Source organism: Sitodiplosis mosellana, unplaced genomic scaffold, assembly GCF_009176505.1.
Source record: "Sitodiplosis mosellana isolate CC-2019 unplaced genomic scaffold, AAFC_SMos_1.0 Smas_scaffold_6167, whole genome shotgun sequence".
NCBI lineage: Eukaryota > Metazoa > Arthropoda > Insecta > Diptera > Cecidomyiidae > Sitodiplosis > Sitodiplosis mosellana.
In genome coordinates, this window is record NW_022601408.1 from 1 (window position 1) to 16,427 (window position 16,427).

General features: G+C 36.5%; 1 protein-coding gene across 1 annotated transcript; it reads right to left on the bottom strand.

Moving 5' to 3' along the window:
- Positions 1-11: 11 nt before the first annotated feature.
- On the bottom strand, positions 12-15,921 carry LOC129575423 (titin-like; the record flags this gene model as incomplete). The annotated part of the gene is made up of 9 exons (XM_055459027.1): positions 15,852-15,921; positions 12,499-14,804; positions 11,792-12,362; positions 10,233-11,471; positions 9,569-9,639; positions 9,131-9,443; positions 8,725-8,799; positions 739-5,073; positions 12-556 (listed from the first exon to the last, which is right to left on the bottom strand). Coding segments are annotated over exons 1-9 (9,525 nt in total), but the record flags the coding sequence as incomplete, so codon positions are not given.
- Positions 15,922-16,427: the final 506 nt, after the last annotated feature.

Genomic DNA, 16,427 nt, shown 5'->3' on the forward strand with positions numbered 1-16,427 from the left:
TCAAATGGAGCCTCAATTTCGCTTGTTGTTACGGTGGTAACTGGAGCTTCGTCTTCTTTTTCCACAGTTTGGATCTCAGTAATTTCTTGCTTGGGTCCCTTCTTCTTCTTGATGACGCGTTTCTTGATCACTGTTTTCTTTGTGGAACCGTCTTCACCTTCCAACACGATAACTGTTTCAGGGAGCTCTTGTACGACTTCTGCATCTTGCGGTTCGACTTCAAATGGAGCCTCAATTTCGCTTGTTGTTACGGTGGTAACTGGAGCCTCGTCTTCTTTTTCTACAGTTTGGATCTCAGTAATTTCTTGCTTTGGTCCTTTTTGTTTTTTGATTACTCGTTTTTTCACCACTGTCTTTTTCTTTAGCCCTTCTTCATTTTCTGTTTCTAGTACTATAACACTTTCCGGTAATTCCTCTACTAATTGAATATTATCAATATTTTGCGTATCATCCAACGATAATTGCTGAATGATTTTTTCTGTTTTACGTATATGTTCAGTTTGTTTGCTTTTGTATGTGGGTTTTGTGTGTGGTGTTGTGTGTTCTTCTGGTGTGTCTGTATGAATGATATTGTAAGTGTTTCCTTAAGTTTTGTGTATGTATGTGTTTCTGTTTTGGTTTCTCTTATAGCCTATTGTGTGATTTTGTGTACTCGGTGTACCTTGTGTTACGAAATATTCTTAATCTTAATTCCTGTAATGATGAAAATAGACATTTGTATTCCCTTATTGCACCTACCTTCTGCTTCGCTCGGCTCGGTTTTTCTTATTGTTTTCTTTGTACCCCTTTTATTAGTAATTTTGCCAGCTTTTTTATTGGTTTTAATGTCAACAATCGTATTAATTTCTGTTTCTTTATGCGCGCTCTTTAGTTCTGTTGTTTCTTGTGTTGCTACTAGTGGCTTGATTAGTAATTTTTCTGTTTTATTTTCTTCAAAATTGGTGTCTTTATACAAAGGAATTTGTTCGATCACCTTGACGGCATGTGTTGGTACTTTGTTTATTACTTGTGCTGATTCATTTGAATGGGTGTGTTCTTGTAAATAAACGCTTTCAAAAGTTATGCTTTGATTCATTTCACTTGCCAATTCATTCGCTTTGACAGTTTGCATCACATAATTGGGTTGTTTGCCTATATCTTCAACCGGTTGCACTATTTCGAAAACAGCCGATTTTAAGTGGTCTTCAAGTTTTTGATCACATATTTTTTCTTCTGTTTCTTTACGTTCAAGTTTTCCTTCTTTGTCAAATGGTCCAATGCCTTCAATCTGAAGTGATTTCTTATATTCCAATGTTGGTTTGGCAACCGATGTTCTTGCCTTTTCGATAGTTACATCGCTTAACATTTCATGTATCAATATATCTTCTCTATTTATGCCTTCAAAAGGTCTCTCAACCGTAGAAATGGCACTTCTAATTGGCTTTTCTAGGATCGTTGCCTCTTGAGAATGTACATTTGTCAAAGCTGTATCAACTGAAGTACTTGCTACCGCCAATGAATGTTCCGTTGTTGTTTTCGCTACTTGTGATATTTTCTGAGCTTTAGTTACCATTTCACCCTCTTTTTCTAGTAATTCAATTGCACCTGTAGCATAAAATGACATCCTTTCAATGGATTTTGTCGGATATTCTGCTTTGGTTTTTGAATCTATGGTTAAATTTTCTTCACTTTCAAGTGGAATATTCTGGACAGTTTGTCCAATCACATTGAAAGTTTCTTGAACTTCTTTGCCATGCTGTTGATCTGGTTTCATCTCTTCGAATGTTTTTCCAAATGAAATGGTTTGTATCTCTTCTACATTAGCCGTTGTTAATGCCGCTGACACATTTCCTGTAATAGACACTGTCTGTTCTACATTCTTTAATTGCAGTGGAACAGTGCTTTCAAATGTATTTTGTTGTAAGTATGCACAGCGACGTTGCTCTTCAACATTCTCTACAATGTGTCCCTGTGCAACGTCTTGAGTTAATGTGAATTTACTTTGTTCTACCATTTCTTGAGAAATTATATTTTCTATAACTAATTTATTTTGTTCGTTTAGCGAAATTTTCGGTTGAATTGGCTTTTCTAATTTCTCTTCGAATTCTTCCAGGCTGTCAGAACTGATAATGGTAGATGTTTCAACTGCAGATGATTCAACAATGCTTTGGTTTGGTCTTTGACCAGCAGCAATGGCACTTCGTTTGAAATCATCCAGCATTTCCATCGGCCAGTTTTCATCTATATGTGCAACATTATGCAACGTTGTCGTAACGATTGCACTAGCTGTCTTCAAAGAGTCCATATCAAGGCTAAAAGTTTGCTCTAACGCCTTGGTTTCGTCTACAACTATCGAACTTGCAGGTAACATATCTGCTTTGAAATTTGGAACTAGTTCTTTTGGAACAGCCACATTGAGTTTATCTAGCGATTCAACTGATTCTTCGACCGTGACATTCAACGCATTCTTTTTCATTATACTAGCAGTGGCCTTCTTTTCATCTCTCATTTTTGTTTGGTCAAGTCGATCCAAGGTTTCTGATGCAGTTGAAATTTCTACTTTTATTTCATGGTGTAAAATATGTTCTTCTTTCGCTGAAACTTGTTGTTCCAACGTCGTGCATATAATCTCTGGTGAATCATAAAGAATTGTTTCACTTACACTTCCAACGTGGGATAAATGCTTCGGAGAGTCGACAATATTCAAATGTTGTTGTGTTTCACTTGGTTTGGTTCCAAGCAATTTTTCCGAGTCTATAGTTTGAGTCTCAGATACAACTATTGAATTATTGATAGTTGGTGCTAAACTGTACTTAGGGTGAATCCCGTGTGTTATCTTTTCGAATTTCTTTTCCGACTCTTGAGCAATGATCGTCTCGCGTATCATAGATGTCTGTAATTCGAAGTTGATTTGTGCAGTGGATTCTTGCAGCTTATCTTTTCGTTGGAAATCATTAGTCGACTCAAGCGTTTGATTTTCGCTAGACTCAGGTGCTTTGCACAACTCTTGAATCGTCATGGCAGTGGTTGAAACCACGGGCTTTGTGGAGAATTTGATACTACTTTCATGAATCTGATTCTCTGAAACCAAAATCGGACTCTTGAGGTTCGATTCGAATGAATAATGTGGTTCATTGGTTTTCAATTTTGTGTCAAATATCTGCTCCAAGTCGTGAGCAAGAACAGTCTTGCCAATTGTCGATTTTTGTAGTTCGAAATTGATTTGAGCATTCGATGCCACACTCTTCTTATCGCCACGATATTCAGACGTTGTATCAAGAACTTGTTCATCTTGCTGTTCGTAAGTTTTATACAGTTCCTGAGATGTTGTTGCCTCCCCTTGAACTGTTGGTTCGATCGAAAGCTGTGCACTATCCTCTTGTGTTTGAACTTCAGAAACCACTATTGGACTGTTCATTTTCGAATCGAAGCTATAATGTGGTAGAGTCGTGTGTAATTTCGTTTCGAAAGCTTCCTCGGAATCATTAGTGACAATTGCTTCGCGAACTACCGATTTTTGCAATTCAAAATTTACTTGGGCATTAAATGTCTCGTTCACTTTTTTACGATGGTAATCACCAGTTGCATGTAGCGTTTGTTCGTCACTTTGCTCAGCAATTTTAAAGACTTCATGGGTTTTTGATGCCTTTGCCAAATTGAGCGCAATCGGAAAGAATTCGGAATCGCTCTCTTGAACTATCGTTTCTGATACAGCGACACTTTCTTGCGATACACAGCTTGGACTGGCTTCCTGTTCCATTGTTGGTTTAATAATATCAAATGGTTTTTCACTATGTAACACGTTCACAGTTTCAACTAGTTTACTATCCATTTCATCCACCGATAGAGAGGCTCTTTTCGTTGAGAAAGCCATGGGTTCACGTGGAACAATTGAATCAATGGGTTGAATGAAGCCAGTTTGCATTTCTTTGTGTAAGTCAAATGTATCTTTGGCCGTGGCCAATAGGTCAGCGGAAATCGTATGTGTTGATACAGTTTCACTTTCGCTAATATCATTTTGTTCTATTTTGATCGCTTGCAGGTTGGTGAATTCAAGGTGAGCTTGTTTTTTGGTAGGCATACCTTGCACATCTAGCGCATTTTCTGCCTCAGCAGTACAAATTTCTTGCGTCCGATACGGAATTTGCTCAACATATTTCGGCACTGCCTCTTCCGTAGCAATAAACGTTTCAGGATAGAATTTCGTTGAAACATTTTCGACGAGCGTTTCCTGTGTACTTAAAGCCGTATTCGAAATCAAACTACATGTTGCAATTTGAATTGCTGGTTCGTATTTGTCGAGAATAGCTTTCTCAGACTCGCCAGCATCAACTTCTTGTATTTCAATCGAACTTTGCAAACTAATACTTTTGGTGGCTTGCTTAGGAATGGGAGCATATGTGTTGGGTAATGAATCTTCTTTTATCGTAGCCACTTGTTCGAATATGGTTTTACTTTCATGCAACACTCGGCTTGACTCTGCAACAATTGTTGCTGGCATTGCTTTCGATTCGAAAACATTTACATTATCCGATGGAATAACTTGATCGCTGATAGCGGCAGAGCTAGTGATAAGTGTCGACGATAATTGATGCAATGGCACAGTTTTTTCTTGTTCTTTAGTCGATACGGTTTCTGTTTCATCAATTTCAGATATAACAAGCGGAGTACGTTCGCTAATATTTACAAGACATTTTTGTGTTGGTGAATCGGTCAAATGAATAAACGTTTCGCTTTCAATTACACTGGCGGCTTGTATGTTCGATGCATGGAAAATTGGTAGTATTTCGATAGGTTTTGGACCGGTGTCGGTTGCCATGGGTAAGGTTTTTTCATCGAATACAAATGTATCTGTGTTTTCAGGGGCTACTTCCAATGATGCGGATTTAATGGTTTGTTCGTGTGTTTCGGATGTGACTTTGTGTTCAATGTATGATTGTTCACTGATAATACTAGATTTTGTTATTGTTTCGTCTAAAGTTTCACTTGTATGATCGATATCGATTTGATGGCGTTTGTGTTTTTTGTCCGTTTTAATTTTTTTCTTCTTTACAGTTTGCAATGATTTTTCCGCTTCATCCGATTCGATGTTTTCTGCGAATTATGTAAATTTAAAATGTATAATTTAATGGACGGAGCGAATGTTCTGCGCATTTTTAATGTGTGTATGTTTGTGCCTTTGGGGATAGTTGTGCGGTTGGAACCTTGTCCTACGTTTATATCCGATGAGTGTTAGTCCGAATGGGTGATTTGATATATTTTGGAATTTAGTGTTTTCATGTTTGGCTTTTATTCGTGACAGTGCCTCAAATGAGTTTCTTCTCTGGACGAATGTTACTTTAGTCGCATTTGATATAAACGTTTTGGAATTGTATTATTGGATTGGGTTTATATCTACTTATAAGTATTCATTCATGTGCGCTACAGGTAGTTTATAAAAAAAACTGGCCGGGAATTATTGGGAGGGATGTTTCTGTATCATTGTTTGGTGTTTGTGTGTGGCGTGTATATATTTTTGGTATTCATTTTTTGTTTTGGTTTTTGTTTTTGAAGAATGAATTTTGTTCACATCATTTCCATGCATTTATGCGAATCTCGAAAGTTGTCGATTTTACAAAATGCTTTTGTTTTCAATTTTCTACTTGCCGTTCAAGATTTTAAATGTTTATTGCGGAATTAGATGTTATGGTTAAGAAGCATAAAGTAACACTTACCATTTGGTTACATTTATTGCAGGTGTGCTTCTATGGTAAGATTCTCAGACTAAAGCGAAAAGCGACTCAAGCAAATGATTAAGCTTCAATCTAATCAACTTCAAATAATTTATTTGACATTTTATTTAGAAAGGTCCTAGTCTAAAATTCATCATTTAATATGTTTATAAAGCAAAATAGAATTATACTTTACAACTAATTATGCATGTGCAACAATTTTATAATAAAAAATAGAATGGCATTATTAACAGTGATAGTCAACATATGATAAACATGGTTTAAGCAATTCGGTAGATTAATTTGAATTAGAAAGGTTATTTCTGCAATCAACTAACATTCGCTCTAATTAGCATTTAAAACTAAAAAAGTTAATTATCAGTCACACAACTCTTGCAATTGAATAGAAATTTGGAGTGGGTCATGGGCTACATGATCTTATTCATCAATTTTTCTTCTGGTGGAAATTACTTTGAAAATATTAAATGGTTTCTCGAAAGAAATAGAATTTGGGGCTCCAGCAAAACGCGAGTAAATAAAATATTAAAATCAAAATAGAGTGAGAGTTTATTTAAATAGAATGGCATTATATCTATTGACTAGATCGAGAGGAGAGTAAGTTCATCTGACTTTGTTGTGAAAGAGAAGAGTAAGTTTCTTTCGACTCAAAAATGGTTAAAGGCGAGTATGTTCATTTTTGGTGGGTCCTCGCGGTTTTCCACGGTTTCCGCGGAACTGATAAGAGATAACAACTTGGTGTCTTCGGCAAAGTTGTAGCACTCGAGGTCTTCTATAACATTGCTGAAGTCAGTTATCTCTCATCTCTTATCAGCTCCGCGAAAAGCGCGAAAAATGATAAGAAAAAAAAAGTTCTATATAAAATTTGCTTTTTTATGTGCGCGATTTGCGCGCAACTGATAAAAAATAAGAGATAGATGTCTTCAGCAATGTTGAAGAAAACCTCAAGTACAACAACTTTGCCGAAGACACCATGTTGTTATCTTTTATCAGTTTCACGGAAACCGTGAAAAACCGCGGAGGCTAGACGGGATGCCAACATACTTCCTTTTAACGCAGATAGAATCAACAGAAGTCATACTCTCCTCTTTCAAAATATATTAGAATTTTTTCACATACTCTCCCCTCGATCTAGTCAATAGATATACATATATATATATGTATATGTATATGTATCATATTTGATACGGATATAAACTTTCATCATTCAAACCTTCACAAATTGTGGTTAGTTTTTCTTCTTTCGACACTTTTTCTGAAAATGATATATACAGAAGTGGACAATAAATAAACTATTCTAAATCCGTATTCGAAACATTCATATGGGAATCACCACATCAACAAAAGGAAATATTAGTCAAAATCATTACCAATTATTGACATTTTCTCAGCTCGTATGCTACTGACACGACTTTCCGTTACTTCGACAAATTCACTATCTTTCACTTCTTTATGTTTCCATTCTTGTGAAACAAAATCCTCGAACTTGAAGTTTGTGATAATTTCTTCGATTGGTGTCTTCGTCACTTCAACCATCCGCATGATTGCTCTGAATCCAACGGTTGATGCCAGTAAATGTTCATCTTCGGACGAACTTGCATTTAGAATTTCAGTTATTAAATTTTCATATCCTTGTCTTTCAACCAGTTGAACTAATGCCGATTGAGATTCTGGTAGTTTAAGTGCTGGGAAAAAGTTTGCATCATAAAGCTGTATTATCTCCGTGATTTCAACACCTTTTTTGAGAAGATGTCCAATGGTGGCTAGTTCACGAAGTGGTCGTTCTCCACTACCAAATTGATGTGCTTCGATCGTTTCAAGTATCGAATTTACTTCATCGGCAACTTTGAAATTTTCCATTTCTTCTTCTGAAAAGACTTCTTTGTAAATTTTTACATGAATCTCTTCGGTTTCTTCCAAAATTTCAACATTTTCTTCTTCAATTCTTTGGCTTTTGGTGGTAATATCTACAGTGTTTGCGCTTGAGATACGCTCATTTGCCCTAATTACGTCTAAATGTGCTTTATTTGCGGTTTTTAGTGTGGCTTCCTCGGACACATCGGTTTCGATTTCTTCACTAACACCTCTTTGTGGTTGTGATACAATCAGTTCCATTTTGCTCCCTTCTTTAGCCGCTTTGTGCCCTTGAGCGGCTTTTTTGTGTGACTTGACTTTCTTTTCAGATTTGACTTTGACAACTTTGCTTACTTCCTTGGTAGTTTCCTTGACTGTGCTTTCTGTTTCAGATGTCGTCATTGATGCTCCCGTTACCACTCCACCAGCTGCCAAATCCAATTTGGCTCTGGTTGACACTTCGGTAACATCATTTATAGCTTTGCATGTATAATAGCCAATATTTTCTTTGGTCACATTTAATACAATGCATGTTGATTTCGATTCTTCTAAATTTGTGTTGATTTTGATATTGTCAGAGCTTTTAAGAAATTTAGTATTGTGATACCATAAAATATCTAGAAGGAACACAATTTGTATTTGCCATTAAGAAAATCAATTGGAAAATTTTGCAATATGACATGGACATTTCAACATTGGGGGCTATTTCACTTTTTGTTTGGGGGGAAAATTATACCTGGTATTGGTGTTCCTGAAAACTGGCATTCAAATTTAGCCGATTCACCCTCTACCACTCTCTTATTTACTATTTCTACCACAAAAGAAGGTGCTGATTTAGCAGCTGAAATTAATATATCCATTCAAAAGAAATTGCATTAGCTAGAGCATGATTAGCCGAAGAGTAAAAATTGGGTTTTTGTTTTAAAACTGATAAATAGCATTTTATGTGCAAATTTGTTTTGTGTTAAAAGTGTAGTATTGGTGATAAAGCGTAGCCAGTGTGCATTGTGAGACTGTTACATACGTTCAAACTTACTTGTGCATTCAAAACTGAATATTTCAATCGGACTTGTGTGCATTTTTGTTTTGTGTTCTTTTATGTTTATGTGCATTTGTTTTTATGTGTTCTTTTGTTCTTAGAATACTACAAAATAAATCTTACCTTTAAGCGCCTCACGCATCTCTTCCATATGAGTAACCCATTCCGGCTGTCGATATTCTTTTGTACCAACAATTTCTAATAATTGAAAATAGAAAAGAAATGCACATGAACATAAAACAAAAATATTATATCAAGTCGCTGGCTGAAAAAAAAAAACGATTTCTAACATCATCACTACACAAAATATAACCAATTGTATACTGAAGTGTGTTTTTGTGTTGAGAGTTATATAAATATGTATTTTTTAGGAAATGGAGTAAGACGGTATAGGAAATTAAAAGTTGCTTCAAATATATTCGCTAGAATTGCTGCAAACAAAAAAAATTAATTTTGTATGATTGGGAGTTGATTCCCCGAATAAGACAATTTAAAATCGTTTGTATCATATTATTACGCGATAAAATACCTTCGATGTGTAATTTAGTTGCAGTTTTTGCGATACCAACGTGGCTAACGGCTTCAAATGTAATTTGATCGATGGTATCTGGTTGAACATTTGTTATCGTTAGCACAGAAGTTCCATCTGGATAGTTTTCAATGAGGTAGTCGTCTGATGGAATGATTTCTTCGTTTGCCTTGAGCCATTTTGGAGTTGGTTGTGGTTTTCCAATTGCTTTAACTTCCAACGAAGTAGCTTCTCCTTGTTTCATTTTCACGACCTTCGGTAGCTTTTTAACAATCTTTGGCGCAACCAATGTATCCTCCTCAATAGACACGGTCTATGAATTGATTGTTTGAAACATAAAAAATGAATATAGAAATACAGACGAGATTTGAGCATTTTATGACAACGACCATAATATTAGTCTATAGGTATTCTGATTTTTTTTCCACCATAACATACCTTATCTAGTAGATCTTCTTGTGAACCTATTGTTTGACTGGTCATTTCCGAGTCCGGCACATATTCGTATGCTAAGTATAAAATAAAATTACGAATTAACAACCATGAAATTCACTTGATTGTTACAACCACGAACAAATCGTATAAATCAAAGGCCCAATCAATCGTTCCGTAATGATCGCCGTTTGTTGTTCGTGTCTTATTACCTCTACTCAATGAAAATGACAGAAAACTTTCAAAATACTCAAGAGAATCTTACAGTTAGGGGATTTTTCGAAACGATATTAAAGTTATTGATCATTTGAAATGAATGGATTGGGATTTCGGAGTTATCATCAAACCAATGAATATATGGAGGAAAGGAGATTTTAGAGACTAAAATATCAACAATTATTATGTTCGTTATGTTTCAAATCAAAAAAGACATTCATATGGAATTTATGTACAAAATTAGTATGGTTTGTCATTTTGGTTCTTAATGCGATTAGTATCAAAGAGAACTACAGTGTGGTTCCATTCATTTGAATAAATGATTCATTTTACCACTAATTTCTACTTATGAATATTCAGGAAACACTAAAAAGGATCAATCTACAAAATGACCAATATATCATCGACGATGCAATAGATATGACACAGAAATGCAAACTCAAAATGGTAATACCTTCAATGACAACATTAGTTTTAGTCGTGGATTTTCCAAATTTATTGATTGCTTTACAACTGTAAATTCCAGCATCTTCAACGAATACTTCAGGCATATTTAGTTCACAGAAGCCATTACTGTCCTGAACAATGATGATCCCTTTATTTGGCGTTAGCAATCGTTTGTTATTAAACCACGATATTTTTGGTGTTGGATAACCGATGACACGGCAAGTGAGTTTCATGGCTTCGCCATCCATTAGTTGTACTGGTTTCAATTTCCTAATGAATCTAGGCGATAAGTACTCATTCGATTCTTCAAGCTGATTCTCGGATTCCACCAATTTGATGGAAGCACTTGAAGTTACCGAGCCGGCAACATTTTCCGCCCGACAGGTATAAACTCCATCATTCTCAGCAACGAAGCGATCAATATAAAGGACTGATCTATTATTCTGCGAATGGATGCGCATTGTTTCAGTTGGTGTGATTGATGTTGAATTGAAGAACCATTGGAACGATGAACCTGGATGTGATTTTACCGACGCCTCCAAAATCATAACGTCATCCAGGAGCACAGTCTTGGGCTTAAGTGACTGAATAAAATGTGGTGGCATCAGTTCTTCTGGTGCATCATCGTCCGATACCATAACACTTCCAGAAGCTCTAGACTCTCCAATTTCATTTGTTGCAACGATTTCATATTTGCCCGCTCGCTTTCGATCAACATTGCGAACTGTTAACATACTCGTGCCATTTTCAATTGTAATTGTAACATCGTCATCAATCACCACTTCTTTGCCATTCTTGAGCCACTTGATTTCGGGCTCGGGTATTCCAACGTAAGATGAACTTATTGTGAGAGTAGCTTTGTTCTTGATCGTTTGTGGTTCCAGTGGTGTTACATGCGGTACTTTTAAAACTTGTGGAATCACGGCTTCCGGCTGTTCCACAGTCTGCATGACTTCTGCTCTGCTAATCGCCTTACCAAAACTATTTTCAGCTTCGACTTTATAAACGATTGGCTTGTCGATTTCAATGGGTACTTCAGTCAATATTAAAGCGATATCACCCGTACTTTCATCGTATAGAATTTGAACGGTTTCGCTTGGAATGATCTGTTGTTCGTTCTTTTTCCAAACAACATTTGGCTTCGGTGTGCCTTCTACTTGACATGATACAAGGATTTTGTTTTCTTCTTCCGAATAGGTTATTTCAATTGGTCTTGTAAATATCGGTGCAATTCCAGACTCTTTTTCTATAATAATTATTTACAGTCGATTTGAATACAATTATTAGCATGAATGAAAATAGGGTCTGTACAATGTACACAGTTCTGTAGTGTTTATCTACAGGTCAGTGCCAATATAAGACAATATCACACGCAAATTTTGTAAGTTCTATTTCTAATCATAAAAATACAAAAGTGGCTTTTTCTTACAGGGAACTAAGATTTTTATTGTTTACGTTTGAATTAGTGATTTATATGAAAGCTCAAAAATGAATATTTTCATGTAATTATAGCACGATTAGGTTTTGAGAATGATGAAACAAATAAAGACAAAATGTTGTGCTTACCCAATGCGATGTTGGCGCGTGAAATTGCCACTCCAGCTTCGTTTTTGACTTGGCACGTATAGGTGCCGACCAGTTCCGGTGTAACTTTTGCGATTTTCAGTGTGACAGTTTTTTCAACAACGTTCATCTCATAGTTCTCCGTTGCACGTAGCTCGGCATCGTTGAAGAACCATTTAACTTCGGGAAATGGCGTACCCTCGACGATTGCGGCCAGAATGGTCGGTTCGTTCGGCTTGCACATTTCCGGTTTGAGCTTCTTAATGAACTTCGGTGCCTTAATCTGTGCTTTACCTGCTCGAATTTGTGGTAACGATGTTTCTTTTACCTCAGTAGGTTGTTCGACAGGTATTTCATCCTTTTTGACTGGTTTCAATTCTTGTTGTTCCTTTGGCTTTTGTTCTTCTGGTTTCTTGCGTGGAATTGGTTTCAATTCGACCTTTTCCACTTCGTCGGTAGTTGATGGCTTTCGTTTTCCCATTGGCCATTGTTTCTCTTCGGGTTGTTTTTCAACCGGTTTCTTTTTCTCACCACGACGCCATGGCACAGGTTTCTCTTCTTCCAGTTGTTGCGGCTAAATAATAAATAAAGAAACAAATATATTTCCATTAAAAAGTTCGATTGCCGAAAAAACTTTAAATCAAAACTATTTTCAGAAAACACAATCGTATTGAGAATTTTGCAAGAACAATTGAAAGGTACTCTCTTACCATTGGTTCTTGAGCGGCTGGCCCTTCTTTATGCTCGTCAACCGTTTCGATCTCGGCTGGTTGTTGAGGTGCAGTTTGCTTGATGGGCTTCAGTTGTACCTCATCTCTTGCTGGTTTTAATTTTTCGATTTCGACGGATTCGCGTCGAGCTGTCTTCAATTTTACTTGTTCCTCTTTCCATGGTTTGACATCGTTCGGTTGTTTTGGTATACTATCTCTACGCATTTGAACGGTTTCGTCGGTCTCAACGGGTTTGGGTTGTAGTTTCTTTAAATTCACCTGTTCTTCTGTCCATGGTCTGGGTTTATCTTGTAAAGTCGGTTCTCTGGGAATGGATTCTTCGGTCTCAACGGGTTTGGGTTGTGGTTTCTTTAATTTCACCTGTTCTTCTGTCCATGGTCTGGGTTTTTCCTTTGGAGGCAGTTGCTTGGGCAAACTCTCTACGCGTTCTTCAGCAGTATCTTCAGTGGCTTGTGTTGCTTGTGGTTTTGGACCACGTCTCCACATGACTGGCGTCTCGTCCATTATAATTTCCGGTTGGATTGGTTGCTGTGTTTCATCCAATTTCAAAATAGTTGAATCTTCAACATGTGGCACAGTACCTTTGGCCACTTTTTTGCCACGCTCCCAAGCAACAGGCGTCTCTTTAATCTCTTCTTCGGTCTCTGGCTTGACAAATTGTGTAATTTCATCTTCTTGATGCTGGGTAGTTTCGTGTTGCTTTTGACCACGCTGCCACATCACCGGTTTTTCATCTGATTTCAGTTGCTGCTGAGTGATTTCCTGTCTCTCATTTAGCTTCAGAACGGTCGTATCCTCAACATGAGATGCAGCAGCTTTCGCGATTTTCTTTCCACGCATCCATGGTAAAGCTTGTTCTTGTGGCTGTGTTTGTTCGTCTTCAACCTGAGACATTTCTACTTGCGAGTCAGATAGGATAGTCTCTTGTGGTTTCGGTCCACGTCTCCAACCGACAGGAGTTTCACTCAAATCGGTGTATTTCTGTGTGATTTGTTCATTCTTTTTTAGCGATAAAATTGTGGAATCTTCGACATAAGATAGATCGCCTTGGTCGGTTTTCTGTTGCTTACCACCTCTCTGCCACATATGCGGAGTCTCCTGTTCCATTTGCTGAATAGTTCTCATATCCAATTGTGTATGTTCAGACAATTTCAAAACAGAAATATCCTCAGTATGTGACAATGGTTGCATTTTTGGCTGTTGCTGTTGCTGCTGTAACATAAACCTTTGTTGATCGTCCAATCGATGCATTTGGATATCAGATTGCTGATTAACATGCATTACATTTGAATCCTCTGTATGCAATCGCTGTCCGGCTGAAATTTTTCGATGTTCTTGAAGTGTTTGCTGGCGCATTGATTTCAGATCAACGTCTTGCACCTGGAATTTATCGATAACTTTTTGTGCTCGTTCAATGGTTTTGAGTTGTTTCTTTTGAATTTCCCAGGGCACACCTTGCGATTTATCGCTGTGAACAATTTCATCGATTTGCTTGGTCAATTCAAGGATCGTCATTTGATCTTCGTGTTCAATATCATGCATAGTTAGGCCAGAATCGGCAAGCAGAGCTTGTTGCCATTCAGCCAATTGTGTTATTTGTCCAGATTTTAATGCATCTGCATCCCATTGCAGGTGCTTCAAATCGACTTTCTCCAGTTCCTCATGCGGGATTTCTTTGTGTTCAATTTGCGATTCTTTCAATTGAACTTTCTCCAACTTAGCACGTTCGATCACTTTCTGGTGTAGCTCAGTTCGTTTCAATTTAATGACCTCTTCGATCCATGGTCGAACTGGCACTCGGCCACGTTGCATTTGCAAGAATGTCGGTTGCTTTGGCACCGAACGATCACGATGAGATCGCAACCATGGCAATTTCTCAATGTCATGCAAAGGTTGCAAGCTTCGACTTCGAATTTTTGGAGTTTTTGATCGGCGCCAAGGCAACGATTCATCGCCTTTTGGCACTTCTATAAATTGTGTCGCTTGTTGCACACTGTCTCCAAACTGAATGTGTTGTTGTGTTTGTTGTTGCTGTTGCTGTTGCCATTGCTGCTGCTGTTGCTGTTGTTGATTTACTGTTTGTTGCTGATACTGTTGTGCATAAATGCGATTTCCCTGTGGTCCACTTTGGTCTGGAGTCAATTCATTTGGTTGAAACCGTTGAGATTGGCGAGAATGTTGTTGTATTTCTGAAAGAAGATTAATATGTGCATTTTGAATTGGTAACCGAAACGAAAATTGGCAATTTTTCAAAATGCGTTGCTGAATGTAAGTGATTTTGTGAGCTGCAACCAGACCGTTTTATTGAGTAAATGCATTAAATAAAATTAAACCAATTGCGATTAAATAATTTTTTGTTGCTAATTAATGCAAAATAGGTGAGCAATGCACTTGACTCAGATTCTATATTTATAAATCATTCTTGAGCATGAGTAAGGCACATATACAAAATAAACACATATTATGCATATCCATCGAATAATCGTTTTCGTTGCGGTAAAAAATGAAGAAAACGGTAAGAGAGCCAACATACGTGCAAAGACAACTGTTCGAGATTGAAATCATCTCTTGGCATTACATTGTTAAGGATCGCGAAAGCATCGTCACCAACATGGGCGCTGTTCATATGCAAAGTTAAAAATCAAAATTACTTGTTCGACTCGGTTATTAATAGACACAGAGAAATCGAGAAACAGCGAGAATGGAAGAGGGAAAGGGGAAAAGAGGGAAAGAGTGATCGTATCAACATAGAATATTAAATAAAACATCACAAATTCAAATACACCGAATGTATCATCTGGAGTGTGTGTATTAGTGGTTAAAACACATTGTGACGAGCTCGGATACGATATTTAAAATAGAATAACATTGAAATAAATAGCCGCCATATTTTCATCGATTGAAAATTTGGCAAACAGGATTTAGTCTTTAGTTAGCCTCAGATGTGAACGGTTACCGGGGAAAATCGATAGCTACATTCTTAGCGTACAAACAATCCGTTGCAGAAAAATAAATAAACAAAGTGGAAATTTTTCTTTGTGTTTTTTGGATAACGATTTACTTTTGCCGGGTCAAAACACCAAAGTGAACTGAACAAAAAAAATTGCTGGGATTAAGTTAGACACAATAGTAAAAAAAAAACAAAATGGAATACATTAAGTGAATTCAATTGGACATTCCATTGATGGATGACTATTTGTTTTTTTTTATTATTAAAATATAAAACACATTAAATTTTTCTAATTTCGTTAAAATTACATACGAGAAAAAAATTCAAAATACATTAATCACTGCCTAATAAACATTTAGTGGTTGTTTCATTCTTTTATTACTGCTGATCTCTCGATTTTTAACACAATTACAAACATAAACAATTTCCATCGAAATTCGAAATGGATGCATGTTGGTTTTAATTAAGCACATTATTCAAAGAAAAGAAAAAACAGAAATCCAATCGATTATTTCAAATGCGAACAAAATGAACGGTCTAAAAAGGGTTAAACAAAGCAATAAGCTCACAATTTTCGTATGGCTCATAAGAATTAGTAATTATAATGTGGCAATAAAATCAACATGCAACCATCATACAATGACAGTAAAATTAAAAATAAATGAACCTAAACAAATTGATGTTCAATTCTTATAGTATACTAGATATAGTATGGTTGTGAGTGTGCAATGAATTTATGAACGAATAACTGATTGCCGATTTCGAGTGCTGTTGAATGTGTTCAGTGATGATTAAGTTTGTTTGCTTCTTCTTTTTTTTTCTTTGTTCTTCATTTTTCTATTCTTGATTATTATCATTTTTTTGCATTTTGTCAAAACTTTGGGCTTCAATAAATTTCTGACTTGAATAAACATGAAAAAAATCGTTTTCGTTTCATCTCAAAAATCCTATTTATAAA